This window comes from Canariomyces notabilis (assembly GCF_033297395.1).
Source record: "Canariomyces notabilis strain CBS 508.74 unplaced genomic scaffold N656scaffold_31, whole genome shotgun sequence".
Classification (NCBI taxonomy): Eukaryota; Fungi; Ascomycota; class Sordariomycetes; order Sordariales; family Chaetomiaceae; genus Canariomyces; species Canariomyces notabilis.
Window position 1 is genome coordinate 63,395 of NW_027041853.1, and position 20,416 is coordinate 83,810.

Consider the following 20,416-nt stretch of genomic DNA (forward strand, 5'->3'; position numbering starts at 1 on the left):
CTTGGGCAGGTGTAAAACTCCTCATTGAGGTATGCATCCGTTCCCGCCGTTGGCTAACTTAGCTAATTACCAATGCGACGCGCTGACACCGGGGCTCTGTTCAGATCACCATCGGCGACTTTGAGGTATACTCTAAGCTGGCCGATGGTCTCGAAATTACCTCTCGCGCCATCTTTCAGATGGCAGAAGTGGAAAAGAGCTTGCCCGTCGCAGAGCTTTCAGGGCTCAGGACGGAAATAGCCCGCACAGTCGTCGACACTTACACCACTGTGTTGAAGTTTCTGGCCACGGCAAAGAAATACTTCAGCCATAAGGATTCCGGTTGTTGTGAATGCCCCCTTCAACGGTTCAACTTACACGCGACATGTTTGACCTCGCGCTGGCGATTCAATGACTGATTACTGTAGATCATTACTGACGCTCCGCTTTGCTCTTCTCATATAGTTCGATGGCTAAAGAACGTCCTCCAGCGGCTTCAGAATGCCGTCAAAGACCTCGTCGACGGTATTTCGCCCAAGATAGCCGAAGTTTACCGCCTGTCAACCGAGATAAAACTGCAAGGTAAGTACTGAGCGACGGTGCGTTCAATGCGTTGGATACATCGACAATTGTCCTTGAAAGATTTGTTAGCTAATATTCATGTTCTTGCTTAGCTATCGATGCGCAAGAAAAAAAAAGGCATCGCGAGATTCTCTCGCGACTTCAGGAGTTCTCCAAACATCTCATGCGGCCAAATGCGATCCAACAACAGCGGGATCGGATCTTTAAGTGGCTGCTCCCGACATTCACCGACGATGCCCAAATGAGGGCTCTCAACTCTCGGCACGGCACCACCTGCGACTGGTTTCTTAGGCATCCAAAGTTCGCACAGTGGTCTCACTACCAGTCCTCGGTGGCCAAACTCCTCTGGGTTCATGCACCAGCTGGGTTCGGCAAGTCGGTTCTTTGCGCAACAGTGATCCGCTCGATGCAAGAAGACAAGGCATGCTACGGCCGAGTTATGTTTTCCACTGTTCAGGTCAACACAAGTTCCGGAAGCACCCATTCTCTATCCTCAAGTCGTGGATCGGGCAGTTGGTCGCGAAGGCGGACGACGCAGTGGACATGGTCACGGAGGACGAATTCGCGCTGCAGAGTATGGATTGCGGAACCGTTACATCGGAGGCCGAGGATTCCCTTTGGGAGCTTTTTTCCAAGCTGATGACCCGAGATGCCCGCTTGACTCTCGTGATCGACGGCTATGATGAATGCGAAAACGCGGGGCCTGAACAGTCGAAGTACGATGCCTGTACACAGCCAAGAAGACCATACTTTATTAAGAAACTCGCCGATACAATCCGGGGCACCGGAGTTCGAGTGCTGTTGGTCAGTCGCCGTCACTCGGACATTGAGGCCGCCTTGAGAAAGGCGCACGGGGTAGACTTCCAAGCACTAGACTTCATCGAACATGAGATCACCGAGGACGACACAAAAGACGACCTATCGTCCTACTCGAAAGCCATCTTTGAGAGCAAAGTGGGTAAGAACAAGGCTGTAAGCGACTTGGCCAGTGATGCCGTCAGCAAAAGCAAGGGGATGTTCTTGTGGATAGCCCTTCTCAACAAAAACCTGCAAGAGGGCGCTACCAGGAAAGAGCTCAGAAAGCTGGTGGAGAAGACGCCCGTTGAGGTGTACGACGCATACAAGGCTGAGCTCGACAAAATTCTGGATCCAAAGAATCACCACATCGATCGCGCTGTCACGATTATGAAGTGGATTTTGTATGCTTCCCGGCCATTGACAGTCCGCGAGCTAACCGAGGCGCTTGCTGTCACGTTCAACGACGAAGGAGAGGGTTACCCCCATGACGATCTTCCCGATGATTTCGCTGAAGCCAGCGTCAGCGAGAAATGGGTTCAAAACTACATCCGCATGCCGTGCGGTTCACTTGTTGATGTGCGCAAGACATGTGAGGACACGCCGCTGGGGGAGTGCACCGTTGAATTTGTCCATTTCTCCGTCGGGGAATTTTTGCAGCAAAAGCAACGGTGCTTCAAAGAGCCGGACATGAGTCACAGGACACTCTGCTTTGGGGCACCAAATACCGAGCACGACTGGATTGCGACGCTCTGCCTCCGATACATGTGTTACGACGAATTTGACGACGCATCCCAAAATGGACCGGCCCGTGCGGTGACCGGTTTTCTTCAGAGGTATCCCTTCTTTTCATACACAGGGAGCAACTGGTGTGAACACTATGCCTGGGGCGAGGGCTCCAAGACGAGGTCAAAGACCAGCGAAGCCGTCTGGCGTCTTTTTAGCACTAACTCATGGCGGCTATGGGCGGAGCTGTTTGAGAAACATTGCCACGAAAGGAGCCGTGATGCCACTGAAGTGACTGAACTGGCACTCCGTCCCGAGAGGGGCAAGAGTGCGGACAGCGGCTACGAAAGCCTGGACGCGGACGCTTCAGAAGCCGAATCCTACATTGGCAGCGATGCCAACGAATTCGAAGCCGACTCCAACGTTGGCAGCGACGCAGACGAATCTGAATACGGGTCGTATTTGGGCGGCTCCGAGGTCGAGGGGTCCCTGATCACGACCCTGGCTAGGAAGGTCCCCGCGATCAGTCCATCTCCGGTGTATTACGCGGCAATGCTGGGTCTCGCGGAAATCATAGACCGTTTGGTCAATGACGGTAAAGACTGCAAGCTCGCGGGCGGCGAGCTGGGGTGTCCCCTCCAAGCGGCTGTCGTATATGGGCAGACGGCGGCTGTGAAGGCGCTTCTCGCTCACAAGGCGGATCCTGCACAACAAGGCGGAAAGTACGGAACGCCGCTAATCGCCGCCGTTCTCCTCGGTTCGGTTGACATCCTCGGCCAGCTCGTCGAAGCTGCAAAGGGCGGAGGCCTGGACGCAGTCGATAGTGAGGGCAAAACTGCTCTCTACCATGCGTGCGCGATTGGGTCGCTCGACATGGTAACTCGACTCGTCCAGGCTGGAGCCGACACGAGCATCAAGGCTAAAAGGTCTAGAGTTCGAAGATCCCCGCTCATTCGCGCTGTCACCCTGAACCATCACCCGGTGGTTGAGTTTCTTCTCAACAATGGTGCCGACGTTAACGAGCAAGCGTGGAACAAGGAGACGCCACTAATGTTCGCAATCAGATCTGCGGGTGTAGACATGGCCCAACTCCTCCTCCAGCACAATGCCGATCCGAATCTGGCTAACAAATGGGGGGAAAGGGCGCTTCATATTGCGTGCCAGGAATCATCGAAACCTCTAGTACAGCTGCTGCTTGACCAACCCAAGGTCGACGTAGAAGCGGGGGATGACTACGGCTGGTCACCCTTACATTTCGCGGCGGAAAGAAATGCCTCTGAGGTCGCCCAACTCCTGCTAAGCCATGGTGCTTCATTTCCCCAAGATGACGGTTCCGCTCCCACCCCATTCCAGATCGCGATGCGGTGTCGCTCCCGAGACGTCTTAGAGCTTCTCGTCAGGCAAGAGTTCCCTCGCGCCGAGGATACTACCATCCTCCTGGAGGTACTCACCCTGGCTGGAGACAGTGGCTACGAGGATTTACTCGAGTTACTGGTCGAGGGCCTTCGGCAACCAGCACTTTCCGGAGACTTAGTCCGAGACATTATGGAGCTCGCCCTCAAGGGAGAATCACAGCGTCTCTTTGCTGGCTTAGTAGACCACATGCGCAGAGACGTCAAAACTGTGGACGATACGGACGTCGTTGACGAACAGTCGCTTTGGTCTGAGGAAGAGGCAGAGATCATCAGGAACAGCCAATGGGGCGCCACTACCCAAACAGACATGGTGCTGCACAAAATTTGGGGGTCCTATGCAAAAGTCGATATGGTCCTTGTCGATGCCATGCTGCCTGTCTCGGTCGCGAATCGCGATTCCGATATCGTGTCACTGCTCCTGAAGCGCGGTGCAGATGTGCACCGACCGGTGCGCTTCCGAGGGGCTCGGCGGCTAGATCCGTCCGAGACTATCACACCACTTCTCATGGCCATTTTGCAAGATTCCCGCGAGTTGGTAGCCTTGATGCTAGAGAGCGGCCGAAAGGCTAGGGATGGTCCGAAGCTACTTGCGGCAATTGAGACTACTGCCGGGCGTGGCGGGATGCGCCGGACAGAATTGACAAGGATGCTAATTGCGCATGGTGCGCTCGAAGGAGAGGCTGCAGAACAACAAATCGAGTCAACCGGCAGTGGGAGTGAGGACAAATTCAGCATCCGGGATGCTGGAGAGAAGTCGCAGGATCTTGCATGGTGGGAGAATGCGCTCGTTGGGGAGTGGGAAGGAGAATACACATACACTCACTCGTGGCACGGGGGAGTTCGCTACCCCACCTCCTTCCAGGTCGGTGGTGTGGCAAGCAAGAAGTTGCTCAGCGTGCTTGACAAGGACGCGACGCTATTTGATGGCGGCGGCAGCGACACTGTCGACAGGTTTGCGATCCATGGTCAGGTCCTGAGCGGAAATACGGTCCGCTTCGTCAAACTATACCCCCCAGATAGTTGGATGTATGAAGGTTCGGTCGATCAGGCAGAAGGCAGATGGCGTATGAGGGGAACCTGGGGCTTGAGATTTGGCAGAGCCCACGCACGTGGCCGTTTCACGTTGATGAAGAAGAAAGATTGAAGTGACTGATGGTATTTCCTAAAATCTGCAGTGTAGAACTTGAATGCGGCCAAACACCGGGACAGTTTTAAGCTGCTACCCCTATTTATTTCGCCGGATCAGGGGCGGTGGAGGGGAGTGACGTCAAGTCAGGACCCTTATGCTCCCCGAGTCCGAGCTAAGTGGGACCGGAGCCTTGTAGGGCTGCTAGCGTGCGAGGGAGAAGCCGCTGTGGGTCCGGAGCGGGGCTAGGCAGGTCGGGGTCCGCTCGACTGGTTCCGGCACACTCGGGCCACTGAGCCACTCTGGCGGCCGCGCAAAAACTCTAAGAGAGCGGACTTCTGTCGAATGGGCGTCATAAATGACACGCAGCTAGGCTGAGTGGGTGAAGTACATACATATAGCTCCTTCCCATTGCAGCCCAACTTTCCCATTTTGAGAAAGGGAACAAGTCAGGCGGATGAGGAGGGCGCTTGCGGAGGGATGCAAAGTCCGCGGCAAGATGACTACGAGCATTAGACTTTTGGCGAAGAGAATGGGCCATACCGGTAGCTGGCGTGGTGATGGTGGCCCTGGGTACTAGCCGCGTATTGTGTGCGACTTCACCGGCCAGCCTACGTGCTCGGCATAAGTAGCCTTATCCAGAATCGTATTTACCCCCTTTCAGTCCACCTTCCACGGCTCTCTACGTCTATACCGTACTAATACATGGATTTTTAGTTTGGCACAGGCCTCATGTGGGCCGGCGGAAAGGATGTGCCTCTGTATTTAGGACGAATTGGTCGAGGTTGATGAGGTCGGGCGGCGAAAAGATCAAGTAGAAGTACTTTAGCGTTTCTGCCAAGAAGAAGCTCTGTAGCATCGCCGTCAGCAGTCTGCAAACAAAGATGCAGCCGAGAATTCCTTACCTCCATCGAATCCGTCTTCTTGGTCTCACCATCAACAGTCACATCAGCAATAGCCGAGTTAGCAAGAGGCGTCTTGGTCGCCTTCATGACTGACTCAAACATGCTCCAGGCTACGTCACGGAGATCTTCCTTCCCGGTCATCCTATAGAGCAAAAAGATGCTCTCAATGGCCTCGGGTCGTAGGATATACCGGGGATCACGCGCGTTTTTGAAGCCCTTGGCCAGCTTCTTGTCGCCAGCTTCCTTCTGCCACCGTTTCTCGTCCCACGGACAAGGAGGTCCTTCTATCAAATCGCAGGGGATGAGTTCAAAGATCTCGGGCATTAGGCCGGTCGGAAACACGCTGTACGCCCATGCACAGCCACGCGCCAGGCGCTCGCCAATGGCAACGTGCTCTGGGATATTGAATAGTTTGCCGCCGAGGCCAAACATGCCCCCGGCAAAGCAGGACAGGTGCTGGCCCTCAGGGACGAGTTCGATCCGGTCTGAGTCTGAGTGTACGAACGCGTCGCCTGCAAAGAGGATATCGCGGCTTTCCTGTTTGGTGGTCGGTGGGAGCATAGGCCGGAACAGAAGGTGCTTGGCGACCACGTCCATGGCGGCGCGGTGCATCTTTTCGTAATTCGGCAAGCGTCCGCCGAGCAGGGCGGCCATCTTAGGTAGATATTCGTAGAGCGAGTCGGCCAGGGCACCGATGCTGAAACCTGCCTCCTTGTCGACGCGTTCGTCGCGGAAATCGATCAACTTCGGCCACATACCAGGAAGCTGTGACTGGCTTTGAGTTCGTTCCAAGAAGTCGGTGATGCGGCTGATGGCGTCGTAAAACTTGGCGTCGCCTGTTAGTTGAGCGAGACGGGTAAACTCTAACGACAGAGAGCATGGTGATGCGGACGGGTCGCTGGTTCCTGCCTTTTGGATGCCGCTTTTGGCGTCCTCGAAGTTGAACCAGAAGCCGGGCAGGCGGTTCGGGGTGTCAAAGGCCATGTAGAGCATGTCTCCCAGCTCCTTTGCTTTTTCTAGTAATGCGGGTTCGTCACTCAGATCGTAGGCGCTGAGAAGGCCGCCCAGGTGTCTGATCGTGGTCTCGAAGAGGTTGAGGCTAGTGTCGGTTGTATTTGCCCAGTCCAGCTGGGCGGCAGCGGCCGCGGCGGCATAAAATTCTTCCCGCAGGTCCATGATCCATAGAGTATCGAGCGCGTCCACCAAAGTCGCCGCGAAACCACCAAATGTAGTCTTTCCCCCACCCCGAACGGGTGCCAGCTCGTCTCGCAGCCATGCGTGTTGCTTGTAGCTGTCCCAACACCGTACGAACGCAGCGCGCACCGCATCCTGGCGCTTCTTGGTTGTAGCATCGTGGGTGTATTCGGGGAATCCGTATTGGACGCGATTGAGGGGGATTGGTGTGCCCGTGGGCAGCGGACGGATACTGGAAACGGAGTGGTGTTGGCGCACCGAGGTCCAATCGAAGCTGCTTGCTCGGAACTGGATCTTTGGGCCTCCAAGTTGGCTGGATCCCTTCCCTGCCTGTACGGTTGTTTGTTCTTGTTCTGGCGACGGTCGATGGGGGGCGGGAACGGGAAAGGGACCGCGAGAGGACGCCGGGCCTGCCCGGAACGGCTCGAAAACGAACACGGCGAACAGAAACACGGCAGTTATGAGAAGAAGCCGGGCGACGCGACGATCAATGGCCATCTTGCGACGACGCGATCGCCATCGCCACCCTCTAATGTACCCCATCTCACCGCGGCACAAGGTTCTGTGGCATGGGTCGCGAATCGACGTCGCAATTGCTACTAGCAACTGCACCTCTTCAGAAGTTGGCCGTCATGGGACGAATCGGGATGATGCCCCATCGCGTTGGCGACTGGCAGAGTTAAACAGGCATTGAAAATTACAATAGTAACCCGACGTTAATGGTAAGCTTATAATTACTGTACCCCCATACCCAGTGTAATTTGTGTAATTTCCTACTCACTGTGGTACTATACTGTACCATCAGGGCCCTGCAGTGCGGTGGCGTCTCAACGGTTGTGTGGCGTGAGGCTCCTGTGGGGCCTAGGTAGTTACAGTACGAAGTACGTAGTGTACATACAGTACAGTACTGTACAGTACATTCGAAGTAACCGACCGCTACTGTAAAACACACTCCGTGAGCTCGAACAATCTGTGTTCAAAGTTCTCTCTGCCCACAGGTAAGTAAGAGTACGGCGCTCTAATTAAGTCCAAAGATAACTTTACTCCTTAAAGCCCAACTGCGCATCACTCATCCAATGCGACCCGCCAGCACAACGATATCCCCCTTTCTGTTTGATCCAATTGAACCCTGCCGGACAGGCACACATCTCCATCAGCTTCTTTTTCGCAGCCTCCTCCATCTCCCTCCGCTTCTTCTCCTCAAGCAGCCGTGTGACAATCTTCTCCCTGGCATCAGCCGTCGCCTTGCGTGCCGCCTCTTGAAGGCGTCGGTACTCTTCCTCTCGCTCCTCTTCAGCCTGACGGTCGCGCTGCAACTGCTCCCAGACCTCGTCGCTCACGCCCGCGTCGCGCTGAGCATGTCTTGGTCGGTAGCCGTTGTCAATTTCAGCGCGCATCGCAGCGTCTTGGACCGGCTGCTGAGGTTCCCCGGGTGACTCATCCCCGTCTTCTGGGTCTTTGGCTGTGGCTTGCGTCGTGGAGATGGCAGTCGACATCTTGGGAGGTCCAGCTGCGCATGGGGTCGGCGCATTCTGTAACTGGAAGATATCCCCTAGATCCAAGGTCGCGGGTTTGGCGGAGCTTGCCCTGGACTCCCGCTCCTTCCACATCGCTTGCAGCTCCTCGACGATGGCATTCTCATTGAGTGCAAGGACACCTCTGGCAAGGCCTTCCTTATCACCGAGAACTCTGTTGAAGCTTGCCCTTGCCAACTCCTGCACGTCCCGAGCGCTGGCCCAGCTTTGCTGTGCACCGAGTTTTGTGAACTCGCCGAGCAAGACCCGCCGGAACTGCTCCGTGGGTCGTTCCAGGCAGGTCAGATCCAACTCCTTGCCCTTCGCTTTCAGAGCGTCCTTCTGGGTCGTCAGCAGCTGGAGCATCAACGAGATGCACTCGTCAGCCGTGAGCGCTCTGAAGTTAACCGTGGCCGGGAAACGGGACGTCAAGCCCGAGTTGACCGACATAAGACGGTTAATATCGGCCTCGTAGCCCGCCAGAATGATGATCAGCTTCTTGAAATACCTCTCCTTGGTCACCAAGTCCACTAGCTCGTCCATTGCCTCCTTCGCGAAGTGTCCCTCAGCCAGACGGTAAGCCTCGTCGACAAAGAGCACCTTTCCCAGGGCTTTATCCAAAAGCTGCTGAACCTTTGGCCCGGTTTGCCCGACATACTGGCCGATGAGATCCGTTGCGGAACACTCGACAACCTCTGACGTGGCGAGAAACCCCATGTCATAGAACACCTGGCCCATCTTTTTGGCTGTGGTGGTCTTGCCGGTGCCTGGGGGCCCTCGGAACAGGAAGTTGAAGGGAATATTCTGCTTCGGGTCCATACCCAGAGCTCTCAGTGTGCGGGCCGTGTCTTGGTAGCCCTGAAGCAGTGACACGGTCTGCTCGCAACCAACCGTACCTTCGAAAAGACTCCGAATGTTGGTCTCTGCTCTCTCCGCCCGGTCGCAGTCCTCATCAAAATCCAGTGGTTCCAGCAGGTCAGCCGAACTTGCTTCTCCTTTGGAGAACCTCTTCTGGTGACGGGCCTTCGCGTCGTTAAGAAGAATGTCGACTTCTCCCGCATTGCCAAAGTTGGGTCGGTTTCGCGCCCTCTTCAGGATCTCCATTGCTACATTGGTTCCAGACTCAGTCGTTTGGTAACCCTGGCTCTTGACCTTGAGGTTGAAGATTTTGCGAAGTTCGTCATCTGAGAAGTCTTCAAAGACGAAACCCGACGCAATGGGAAACCGGCGGCTCAGGCCGGGGTTGACGTTCTGGAACATCTTCTCCATCTGGTCCTTGTACCCGAGCAACAGGACGCAACGGTCATCGCCCGGGACGCTTTGAACCTCTGCCACAATGGTGTCGATGACAGCTGTCTTGTACGGATCCGAAGACGCGCCCTGATTACCGCCACCGCCATAAAGACCATACGCCTCGTCAATGACAAGGACTTTCCCGAGTGTGGCGGCGAGAATGCCTTTCGTCTGCTGCTCGGACTGTCCCAGCGCCCCACCAACAAAATCGGACGGGTTCTTCACGACGACTAAGGACACGTTAGTGTCAGCCCAGGTCTTTACCGGCGTTCCCTTTCTCTGAACTTACCTTCCCCTTTAGACAGCAACCCGAGCGCTACAAGAATCTCACCATAGAGCTTCGCTACAGTGGTCTTTCCTGTGCCGGGATTCCCGAGGAAGACCTTGTTGAGCGAGTACTCGATCAGAGGTTGCTCGGCCAGTTCGCGAAGGTAGTTCTGTTGGATACTGTCGACAAGAGAACCAACTGCTTCCTTGACGGCGCCTAGACCGATCAAATCTTGGAGCTTCTTCCAGGCCGGGCAATTCGCCAGAGCACCGGCTGGCTCCGGGCCGATTAGATCCTCCTTAGTGAACAACAAGTCGTCTGGTTTGGACCCATTCTTGCGGGCTTGTCGGATCCGGTCGGCCTGTCGTCCTGCAATAACCTCGAGCGCGTTCTCAACCGCTCGCGCATTTCCAAAGCCTTCCTTCCCCCGGCCTCTTCCAATTCTTCGAGCCACAATACGGCAATACAGACCTCTCAGCCCATCTTCGCAATCCATCGCATGGTTGTACCTCTCGTTAACCTTCAATTCGAGGATCCTCAGGAGCTCGTCATCCGTATAGTCTGCAAATGCCATTTCGATGGGGAATCGGCTCGGAAGCCCTTGGTTGTGCGCAAAGAAACTCTCCATTTGTTTGCGGTATCCGGCCAGGATGAAAACAACCTTGCCCCTGAGGTTCTCGACTTCGGCAAGCAAATAATCCAGCACAGCCCCCCCGCCTGGATTGTTGCCGGAAGTCAGCTGATAGGCCTCGTCAATGAAGAGGACGCCTCCGCCATTGTTCAGAATCTCCTCGATGAGCTTATTGCACCCCGAGACTCCTATGTTGGCCAGTCCTGCACCTGTGTTTTCCTTGAAGCTGGTACCAGGAATAACACCAATTTCGCTGAGGAACTGCGCATAAAGACGGGCGACGGTAGTTTTACCTGCTGATGGGTCAGTGATGGGTAAATTAAAGGGGTCGATGAGGGATGCTCCAACCAGTTCCCGGATTACCCAGCATTGCACAACTGAATCGTCCCAACGCCATGGAAGTCCCCCGACGCACGTCGATTTCAACTCGAGACTTGATTCTGAGGAACTCTTTCTTGACCTCCTCCAACCCAATCATGTCCATCAACTTGTCCATCAACTCCACCAGTGGCTTGCTCTGCGCCATCTCGAACTGCTTTTGAAACTCCCAGTCCGACTTGGCATCATCGGACCATGCAGCTTCATCGGGCGAGGCATGGGATGGTTCCTCTCTTGTTCGCTTTTCGGCCTGAGCTTGGGCCCTTTCAGGTGCCTGAGCAGCGAGCTCTGCGCTACGCTTATTTCGTTCCCTGAGTTTCACCTCCGCATCCTTCAGGGCGGCCAACTCCGATTGATGCTGATCAAGGGTCTGCTTCCGGATCTCCTCGTCCGCGTGGTACTTGTTGACACGGCGTTGATGCTCGAGCTCATCCTGGATCTCTTGAAGCTTCCGAGTGTACTCCTCTTCCCGTCGACGGCGGTCTTCCTCGAGTTGTAGGTCGCGCTTGATTCTGCGCTCCTGTTCCCTGTCCTCCTGGATGCACTCTGAACAGCCATCTTTCTGTTTGCCACAGCGAACTTTGGTCCTGTGTTGTCTGTCGCACAGCTTCTCAACAAGCTGGTTGCACTCGGCTCTGCTGTGATCTACGACCCGATGACAGCGTGATCTGCATACGTGAACACCGCATTTCAGCGGCTCGCCACTGCGAGTGGCATTATGTTAGTACATATTGATAACTTTCTGTTGAGGGGGCTAAGCATAGCTGCAGGAGGCCTACCATGGCTCGGTGCACCCCCCATCTGGGCATGATTTGTCAAAGTCGATGGGCTCCTTAAGTACTGCAGTTCTTTCAGGATGCTTTTCACACTTGACTGGAAGACCATCGTAGAGGTGGCCGCGCTCCTTCAACAACTGGAAGAACGGATGCCAAGTGGCCTTGCCTTTCTTGCTCCTCATGAAAGTATTCATGTTGCCGATTAGGATGATACAATTGCGAGCTCGAGTGATGAGAACATTGAGACGCTCCGGTGCCGCCATGAACCCTATATCGCCAGACTCATTGCTACGGGTAAGAGAGGCGATCACAATGTCGCTCTCTTCGCCTTGATAGTTATCTGAGTCAGTATGTTAGCATCCAGACAACTTATTCCAGTCACAAACGCTGGGAGGCGAGGGGCAATAAAAGGCCAGACCTATGGTTGAGACGCGGAGAGGCTTCCTGTCTAGGCTTGCAGCAGCTTCGCTGATCAAACCCGCTCGGATCAGTTCGGCCTTGTCCATCTCGCTTATCGTGGGATCATGGTTGTTCTTGCGCAAGACGTCTTGGATAACCCGCAGCTGCCCCAAATAGGGCGTCAAGACGACGATTTTGTCCGAGGAATAGCCTTGTTGGCCAAAGTATTTCACACAGCGCAAGACCATCTCTGCCTCGAAGACGTTTTTCTTGCTCTCTTTGATGCTGGGATCGCGGCGGTCACGTAACTGATTATCCGAGTCCTCCTGCTTCCCATGGTTCAGGAACACAACTCGGTCCCGGAGGCCGTGAATTTGTGGTCGATCGCTGGTTTGTGGGGCATCGAGCAGGTCGGGATAGGTGAGCTTACGGGCAAACACCGATATCTCTGGGGTCATGCGGTGCTGCTTGTGCAATGTCGCATATGGCGTGCCTTGGTTGATCAAGCGCTCGAATAGAGAGACATTCAAGTCAAAACCATCCCCCTTTTCCACCGACAGGGCGTAGTTGTTGATCTTTGGGCGCAGTTGCTTGTGATCTCCGATGAGGACCAGATGTTTCACCGTTGCTGTCAGAGCTGTAAGGATATGACTTTCGAGGATTTCTCCAGCTTCTTCAACCAGAACAACATCTGGTTTGGCCGACCGAATCAAGCTGGCGTATTTGGCAGCCCCAGTGGTGGTACAGCCGATAATGGACTTTTGGAGCAAGATTGAAACGTCCGCCTCGCTAAAGTGAACATCGATCTTGTCTTGCATCTCATTTACCTGACGGCTAAGCTCCTGGATGATTTCCAGGACCTCCTCCGCCAAGGATTTCATCCATCTCTGAGCATGCTGCTCGCGAACAGAACGTGGCATGTCCCAGACAGCTTTTGCGCTCCCTGGAAGTTCCCTCGCAAAGATTCCGGGGTCTTCACCCTTAATCCACCGCAAATAGAGATAATCTGGGCCTACTTGCTTGCCCCTTCTTCCTGCGCGCTTCCACTCGCCATTGGCCGTGGGAACTCGAAGGGCGTCAAGGAAGTGTGGGCCTTCGTCGGAGAACTCCAAGTATTCCGAGATGTCGGCCCATCCAACCGACACGTGTTGATACTTCCGAAAAGCGTCCTTGAGCTCTCGGCCCGATCCAGCAAGGGTGATCCTCAGCGAGTTGATTAAATCCCATGCGACTCGGGAGCGGCGGTATTTGCCCTTTTGTTCCGACAAGAGAAGTGGTAGGGTGGTAGAAGTGCATCTGTTTTTGGCACCAAGGCGAACCATCGAAGATGGTTCAATCCCAGCCTTGATCAGATCTTCCAGAAATTGGTCAAGAGCGTGATTTGTGTAACTGAGAACAAGAATCCGTAGGCCAGCGGTAACAAAACAGCGGGCGATCTGTGCTCCAATGAAGGACTTGCCGGTGCCTTGACTACAATATCAGCTGTTGTGCTCGAAGGAGGTCAAAAGACGGCAGCTGTGATACCTACCTGGGGGTCCTTGAATCAGGCTTACTGGATTCTTTAAGGCGAGGAGGAGGGCGGCGAGTTGCGACTCGTCGATTTCGACTTTGGAGGTGAGTCCAGTTGCCGGTCGTAGGACAATACATAGAGACCGCGAACCCTGACCGGCCTTTTCGATTCTCTCTACGAGAAGCTGCAATCTGGCGCTTGTCTCGCTGCCGAAATTCGACGCGCTCGCCGGGTTGACCAGAAGATGGAAAAGTGGTACGTCTGTCATTCGTTGCAAGCCCACCAGGACGGGTTCGTATGCAAAGACAGGTGTCCCGACCATGATGAACTGGACCAGTTCCTTTCCCGGGAGGGTGAGTGCGAGCAAAGCGTTCCGTAGTCCATGATCGTCAGTTAATTGGAGGCAAACGACAGGAGGTGACTTGGCAAGTTTGTCGATGTCACGCTCGACGAAAGCGAAGGCAAAGACCTCCTGGCCTCGGCAAAGGACGCCAAACGACTGGTGTTTGAGGAGATTTGGTTGATCCTGCAGATACTTTTTCCGCGCGCTGGCAGAGTCATGGTTTTGGAGGAAGTTAAGGCCGGCGTAGCACTTCAGCAAGAGGGTGCATCGTTTGTACCTTCCCGTTGCCTCATCCTCAATGTCGATTCCAGAAGGCACGAGTCCGCCAAGACATGTGACGAACGAATTCCGACCTCCTTTCTTTCCAAAGGCAGCCTTCACGTCTTCGCGCAGCTCGGCCAGCATGTCTTCCCTTAGCAATCTGAATTGGTTGTCAAGATGGGCCGCCGGGCGTTTCTCCTCATCGGTTTCGAAGACCTCCCGGGCCGTCTGGTAGTACGGCAACTGGTTGGAAAGAAACTCATCCGGGGTTGGATAGATGCGGATGTGGCGGAAGTCGCTGAAATCATTGTCGTGACGGCCGCCAGGTCCGTTAGGGCCACTAGGTTGTTCGCCAGAACCTCTGATCTGGAGGACATTCTGGAGCTTGTAGCCTAGCTCGCGCGTCGCATGGTCCTGAGAGTTGAGGAATTGTTGTCCATCTGATACGGACTTGATCACGGCCGACACATCAACATTGACATCAAGAGGAAGCAAAACAAGCTCGACGGCCAGCCATGCAAAAGCATAGAGGCCATCATCGGGAATCTGACGTGCATCAAACAGCTTGATGAGTTCGTTCAACACGATCGGCGGGTTGACAACAACCAGTAGCACCTTTTCAAGGAGCTGCCCATAGACTAAGGTCTTGACCCCGGGGTCTGACAGATATCGCAAGAAGGGAAGAGTGTGCGTGAAGATGAAAGAGCGGGAAAGATCGAAGCGGATAGCGTTCGCAACAGCTTCGAGGCCGTGCGGGCTGGAAACAAGGACTTCGACACACTGAGCTGGGGGTTGCTGTCCACGAATGGCTTCTAAGAACAACTCGGCATCCTGGCGAGTGCGGACTTGCCGGTTGCCCGACACCGTCTCTCTGAACCTTGTTCGAAGACGTGCAGCACGGCGGTCGGGATCCTGGAGAGATGCCATATCTGCTCTGGAACCCTAAAAGACGAAATAAAGATGGAAACCTTGAGTAGTATGCTGACAGGTTCGGTGAGCACTGCTTGTTGTTTGGGAACGGTCTAACACCAGAGGATGGCAGGAGGTCTTAAGAAACACGCCGCATCGATGCCAGGGAATGCACGATGAAGCCTCAATTTACACTGAAACCAGCGTTTGCATTTACGCTGATCTTCTATTTGACGAACTGGAGGCATTTGTATGACCCTATCTCGGCCCGCAACGCAGCCTCGTGTGGTCGACGCTGCCGTTTTCTTGACAAATCACGGCCCTCTAAGGTCGCGGCGTTGCGGGCCTCAACGCATAATCTGCAACCTCCCTGCGGGGTTAGAAGAAGAGGATGATATGACTCGTATTATCTATACGTAGGCGTCCGTGGTTGGGCTTTGGGCAGCATTGGTAAGCTGGCAACATGGCGTCAAGAATGGGGAGCCTAGGGGCTTCTTAGAATGCCTCGATGTGAAGTTGGAGTGAGGCGGACACAGTCGGAGCCATACAACGGAGGCGTCCATACACGGGTGACGGGACATGGCGTTGCAACGCCGACTGACGACAGGTTGGTGTGCTGCCTGGCCTTGCAAACGCTGCTGCGCAGCGGGCCTCAATGTAAGTCTGTAAACCTGATTGGCGCATATCTCAATCACACCACAGGTGTCAAGTCGATGTGGACATTGTGTAACCAACAAACGCATTCAAGCTTTCATTCTCGCGGTAGGCCTCACCGGAAAGGCATCCTAGGCGACCCAAAGCGGCATTGATGAACATGCGACCTTGCAGTCTTCACCGCGTAATCCACTTGTATATAATAAGCGCCTGCGATCGTCATTGAGGACACTCTGATTTAGTAAGTTCAGTTCAAGGTCTCGCCTGATCGTTGCACATCCCACCCACCAGATCTCTGCTTAGATATTCGTTAACATCTACCTTACCCTCCAGTATGTCGTCCAGTCGGTCAACTGCGGCATGGTACGACACGAGAAACAAGCGGGGGCTTTACCGCCGGGTGGAAAACCCCGTAGTGTCATCTCCTCCTCCTCCCCTAGGCGACATTCTATTGATAATGCAGCTCGGTGATCTTGGAGGACGAGCAAAGGAATTTGGAGAAACGGCCAAAATCGTCCACGCCAGGACAGTGACTTCGTATAACTGGATGAACAAGACGGCGTCTGTGCCGACAATTCTGGTCCCAGGTACGGATACGTGACCTACTGCCCCTATCACTTAGCAGTCCCATGCTGACAAACTGTCCTTCTTCAGGCAAGCCTCCTCTGTGGACGCCCCAATCCGTCCCTTCGCGTCTCAATGAGGACAGCGGCTCCTATTTCCGTGACAAGAACGCGGCTCGCTACCCCAAGCACCCAATGGAGCCGATGGTTGTGGTCTCTCTCGATGCAGACCCGACCATCCCGTCTGAGGTAGACATTGTTGCTTGCGGGAGCACCCTGGGTAACCTCCTGCGTTTCGTCCGAGGAGAGGACAAACCGTTCCGCATACTGGCATACAAAGTCGGCAACTCTGTGTTCCTCGTCCGGCGCGAGAACTCGCCTACAGAACTGATACCGGGCGTCCGGGGGTTTGGTCATGCCTTCCCCGAGGCCAATACCACCTGGGAGCGCGAAGTCAAGGGCTCTGCCTCTTATCAGCGCGTGATACGCTACACGTTTGGCGGGATGGAGCTGCTCGTGCGTTTTGAAGCCGACGGGTACATCAAAGAGAAGAATGTTCCAGAACCTGCTGCATCCGCCTCTGGGGATACCGCCACGGAGGAGGAAAAGGCTCCATTGGCATCTGTTGACGACCTTGTTTCATCGCTGCTCACCACCACCGTCTCCACTGCCGACACTTCCAACCCCCCTGGCTCCAACACGCTGCAAGTCAAACACGGCGGCTCCACTGTTTCCCAGTCCTCGCTCTTTGATCTCAAAACCCGCTCCATCTACACCCGGGGCAAGAGAGACATTCTTGCCGAGGAACTCCCTCGACTGTGGCTTCGTCAAATCCCAAATTTCATACTGGCATATCACACCCAGGGGCTGTTTATGACGCAGGATACCGAGATCAAAGACGCCAGGGAAGAGATGAAGAAGTGGGAGCACGAGCATGCTGCCAAGCTGGCCAAGCTCGCCGCTCTTCTGTCCTGGATCAAGGACGTCGTGGTTGAGAACTCGGACGCTGGTGGGAAAGTGGAGATTTGCTATTCAGGAGGGCTCAAGCTGGAAGTTAGGAGGCAATTGGAGGATGCTGGAGAGGTGTTGTCTGCTAAGGTGAGAGAGCGATGGGAGGAGGGACTGCAGAGGACTGTCGAGAGCAAGGAGAAGGAGAGCTACGAAACTGAGCCTGATGCGCGAGAGATGGAGTGAAATGGGATATGGTAGTAGTACTAAGAGTAGTGTGAGGATGAGCCCCGTGTTCTCTGTTATTCGCGGGCCTACTGGCTTAGAGTTGATAGTTTGAGTTGTTAACGTACTACCTCTAGCTAGCCTACCTTAGGTATGCTGTATTTGCGATTTTTCCGGCATTTCGACGCCTCAGGTAGATTAATCTACGGGTACATATCTGCCATCCCTAATCACACATCTAACCAGAATTCCATATGGGTACTCAATACAGCACTGACATCTCTCCTGACTGTAGTTGACGAAGCTGGCCTCCTTGTCTCCGCAGTCCTCGCTCTCCAAGACTACACCCGCTGCGCCATCCCTGTTTAGCTCGGCACCCTCCCATGCGCGGTACACTTCGCCCGCCGAGCACGATGGATCTTGAGTCCGGACATGTCCGAGTTGGTGCGGCATGAAGCTGACGGAGCTGGCCCATTCTCGATCCTCTGGGCAACTGCATTTGCCCAGTCGGTGCCACTTGGAAATGGTCATAACCCAGCCGACTGGGCCGTCTTTTTGTTGATTTGCATTCAGGAATGGCGAATATACTTTGTGCTGATTCGGAAATCGGTAAAGCAATGAGGACAGGACTTGAGCGGCCCCTGGGACCTGGTGAAAATCATGTCGGGCAAGCAATCATCTCGATGCACTTCTTGAACTGAATAGCCACCGGTCGATACTCTCCAATACGGGTCGTGACAGGCCCAGACGTGATGGCATACCCGTGATTGCTCGAATTCGAAGGTGGGGTTGTAGAGGCATTGCCCGAAGGTTCGCGCACAGCCTTTGCGGTGGTATATTTCCATTGTCGCCTTAACGTATAGCTCATCATTGATGATTCGTGCTCGCCACGACTGCTTGACCATTACACCGACGCCCGTTGGCGGGTAGCTGATGCGCGCCTCAACCAGCCGGTCCCGATTCAGTGTTTCCAGTTCCAGGCCATAGGAATCTCCGTAAAGGTGGCGCCTCATGATAAGGCGTGCCTGCCCGTATCTAATCCCGTACAATGGATGAGGCATCGAGAGAAGCGGATCGTCAATTTGCTTGGGGCAAAGTTGAGGATAGTAGATGTCTTGGTCCACAACTCTGGGTACTCGACTCCATGTGTGCAGTTTCATGCAGGCGTGGCAGAAGCAGAGCTGGGGGGTGTCCCTTTCGAGCCAAAGGAGTAGGTCTCTTTTTTGCTCGTCCTCGAGACACCTAAGGCGTGGCTTTGGTGGCATGTATAAACGGTAGAGCAGCCGGCAGGTGAGAGCAAATGCCACTTCGGACTCGAGAGTTAAGTATGAGACGATGAGATTGAGCATCTCTACAGGGAGTGAAACCAGGAGGGCGCTGGCTCGCTGGGGGTCGATGTTCCGACTCGTCTCCGGGACCGTCCTTGCGGCCCCTTGCCCGGGTATCGTCTGCGGCGTCTGGCTAAGATTTAAGCCAACGTTTTCTGTCTGCCCACCCATTGCTGTTTTCTTTTTGCTGACTGTTTGCTTCGGCAGAACCAACCGGAGGTAGTTGGCAGTGTGTTTAAACAATGAAGACATGGTGTCGCTCCTGTGTTATTGCTGACGTTCATGGCGGTCGTAGTTAAGACAAAGTGATGACTGAGTACTGCCAGGGAGACCTGCAGTGGAGGTCCCCCCGGATGTACCTACTTATAAAGTAAGGTACCTATACTAGTACAGTAGTACCATTCAATCAAGGGAAGTGAGAGACTGACACAGGAATACTGCAGTTTGACTGTTGAGTGTTGACTGGCCCGGAATCAGGGAATCTCCAACTCTTCAGTATTTGACGGTCGATTACTTTTGCCGCAGATGTGCGCAGAAATCGGGTTTGCCACGTGGTGAGCCGGGCCCGCCGCGGAACAGGCAGCAGGGTGGGGGAATGCAATCTAGAGATCGGTAATGGGAATGGTTGGCTGCGAGCAGCGAGTGCACTATGAAATATCTGCTGCGGTTGGTTGACTTCAGTCACGAGACTTCGGGGATTCCGCCTTGCACCTTCTTGATGAAGACATATTCTACTTGTACATATATACCTTACTTATCGAAGTATATATAAGTCTTGGTAGGACATAGAGTACAGTACGTGCCTTGAGTATCATTCATGTCCAAGGCTCCGAATAACTCAAACAAATCAAATCTGAGCTTCGATTTGAATTGATTTGCCCCCTAGAGGGCGTATTTGAGTTAACGTTAATAGTAAAGATAACTAACGTACTTGCATAACGAGTGGGCCAGCATAACGAGTGGGCCAGCATAACGAGTGGGCCAGCATAACGAGTGGGCCAGCATAACGAGTGGGCCACTTTTCTTCACTTTGCAACCTCTCGAACTTGATTGCGAATTTCTTTCACAAAACACAATGGAACCTCTTCCAAAAGAGAGTCGCATTTTCCTTGCACTCGAAGCTCTTAAAAAAAAGCCCTAAACTTTCCGTTCGAAAAGCTGCTACGATGTACGAGATCCCACGAAGCTCGCTCTAGAATCGACGCACTGGAAAGCAACTACGACGTAAAATACCAGCCAACCTTTGAAAATTAACCGAATTAAAAGAGAAGGTACTTCTTAAGAGGGTACTCGACCTTAATACTCGAGAATTATTATTATTATTATTCCTACCCCGCTATGCCTATCTAACAGGCTCCTCGGACCCGCTCCAGCTATGTACAAAGGAAAAACCGTACCGTTTAGGCCGGGTGAAAACCTCTGTCGGACAAGTCTAGGAAATCCAATCTGACGAATGCGGTCAGTTGCAAAAGAGAGAAAGGCCTAGAGTACGCCTTGAGGGCCTACAAACCAGTGGGCCGGGCCCAACTGGCTTATAGCCCCCGGCTGACCTATGCCCCGTCATTCTCCTCCCGGGCCTCCAGCTCCAGCCTCCGGGCCAGCCGGTACTCAGTCAGCCGGCCCGAATCCAATAGCCAACCCAAAACCCTCCTCAATAGCCTGCGGTTCCGGCTGCCCTGGCCCTGTAATACAAG

At 54.1% G+C, this 20,416-nt stretch overlaps 6 protein-coding genes across 6 annotated transcripts; 3 read left to right on the forward strand and 3 right to left on the reverse strand.

Moving 5' to 3' along the window:
* Positions 1-2,634: 2,634 nt before the first annotated feature.
* N656DRAFT_717798 (ankyrin) lies at positions 2,635-3,285 on the forward strand (the record flags this gene model as incomplete). The annotated part of the gene is made up of 1 exon (XM_064812226.1): positions 2,635-3,285. A coding segment is annotated over one exon (651 nt), but the record flags the coding sequence as incomplete, so codon positions are not given.
* A 290-nt stretch (positions 3,286-3,575) lies between these two features.
* On the forward strand, positions 3,576-4,705 carry N656DRAFT_784024 (uncharacterized protein). Its single transcript, XM_064816072.1, has one exon. It carries the CDS (start codon positions 3,628-3,630, stop codon positions 4,639-4,641), a length of 1,014 nt encoding a protein of 337 aa, XP_064666091.1. The 5' UTR covers positions 3,576-3,627; the 3' UTR covers positions 4,642-4,705.
* A 648-nt stretch (positions 4,706-5,353) lies between these two features.
* N656DRAFT_801681 (glycoside hydrolase family 47 protein) lies at positions 5,354-7,220 on the reverse strand (the record flags this gene model as incomplete). The annotated part of the gene is made up of 2 exons (XM_064818156.1): positions 5,354-5,473; positions 5,529-7,220. 2 exons carry the CDS (start codon positions 7,218-7,220, stop codon positions 5,354-5,356), a joined length of 1,812 nt encoding a protein of 603 aa, XP_064666092.1.
* Positions 7,221-7,762: 542 nt separating this feature from the next.
* On the reverse strand, positions 7,763-15,022 carry N656DRAFT_717897 (P-loop containing nucleoside triphosphate hydrolase protein; the record flags this gene model as incomplete). Its single annotated transcript, XM_064812234.1, has 6 exons — positions 7,763-9,759; positions 9,819-10,724; positions 10,777-11,510; positions 11,586-11,922; positions 11,965-13,446; positions 13,510-15,022. The coding sequence occupies 6 exons, from the start codon at positions 15,020-15,022 to the stop codon at positions 7,763-7,765; spliced, it is 6,969 nt and encodes a 2,322-aa protein (XP_064666093.1).
* Positions 15,023-15,903: 881 nt separating this feature from the next.
* On the forward strand, positions 15,904-17,640 carry N656DRAFT_839667 (uncharacterized protein). The gene is made up of 2 exons (XM_064818908.1): positions 15,904-16,245; positions 16,313-17,640. The coding sequence occupies exons 1-2, from the start codon at positions 15,993-15,995 to the stop codon at positions 17,413-17,415; spliced, it is 1,356 nt and encodes a 451-aa protein (XP_064666094.1). The 5' UTR covers positions 15,904-15,992; the 3' UTR covers positions 17,416-17,640.
* Positions 17,641-17,689: 49 nt separating this feature from the next.
* Positions 17,690-19,375, reverse strand: N656DRAFT_422775 (uncharacterized protein). Its single transcript, XM_064809598.1, has 2 exons — positions 18,915-19,375; positions 17,690-18,851 (listed from the first exon to the last, which is right to left on the reverse strand). Exons 1-2 carry the CDS (start codon positions 18,972-18,974, stop codon positions 17,964-17,966), a joined length of 948 nt encoding a protein of 315 aa, XP_064666095.1. The 5' UTR covers positions 18,975-19,375; the 3' UTR covers positions 17,690-17,963.
* Positions 19,376-20,416: the final 1,041 nt, after the last annotated feature.

Bases quoted from the DNA above. Each gene is read 5' to 3' on its own strand.
- N656DRAFT_784024 (XM_064816072.1), top strand. From the start codon at position 3,628: ATGGAGCTCGCCCTCAAGGGAGAATCACAGCGTCTCTTTGCTGGCTTA.
- N656DRAFT_839667 (XM_064818908.1), top strand. From the start codon at position 15,993: ATGTCGTCCAGTCGGTCAACTGCGGCATGGTACGACACGAGAAACAAG. The intron at 16,246-16,312 runs GTACGGATACGT...GTCCTTCTTCAG, and splicing joins GCCGACAATTCTGGTCCCAG to GCAAGCCTCCTCTGTGGACG.
- N656DRAFT_422775 (XM_064809598.1), bottom strand. From the start codon at position 18,974: ATGTCTTCATTGTTTAAACACACTGCCAACTACCTCCGGTTGGTTCTG. The intron at 18,852-18,914 runs GTCAGCAAAAAG...AATCTTAGCCAG, and splicing joins TGGTTCTGCCGAAGCAAACA to ACGCCGCAGACGATACCCGG.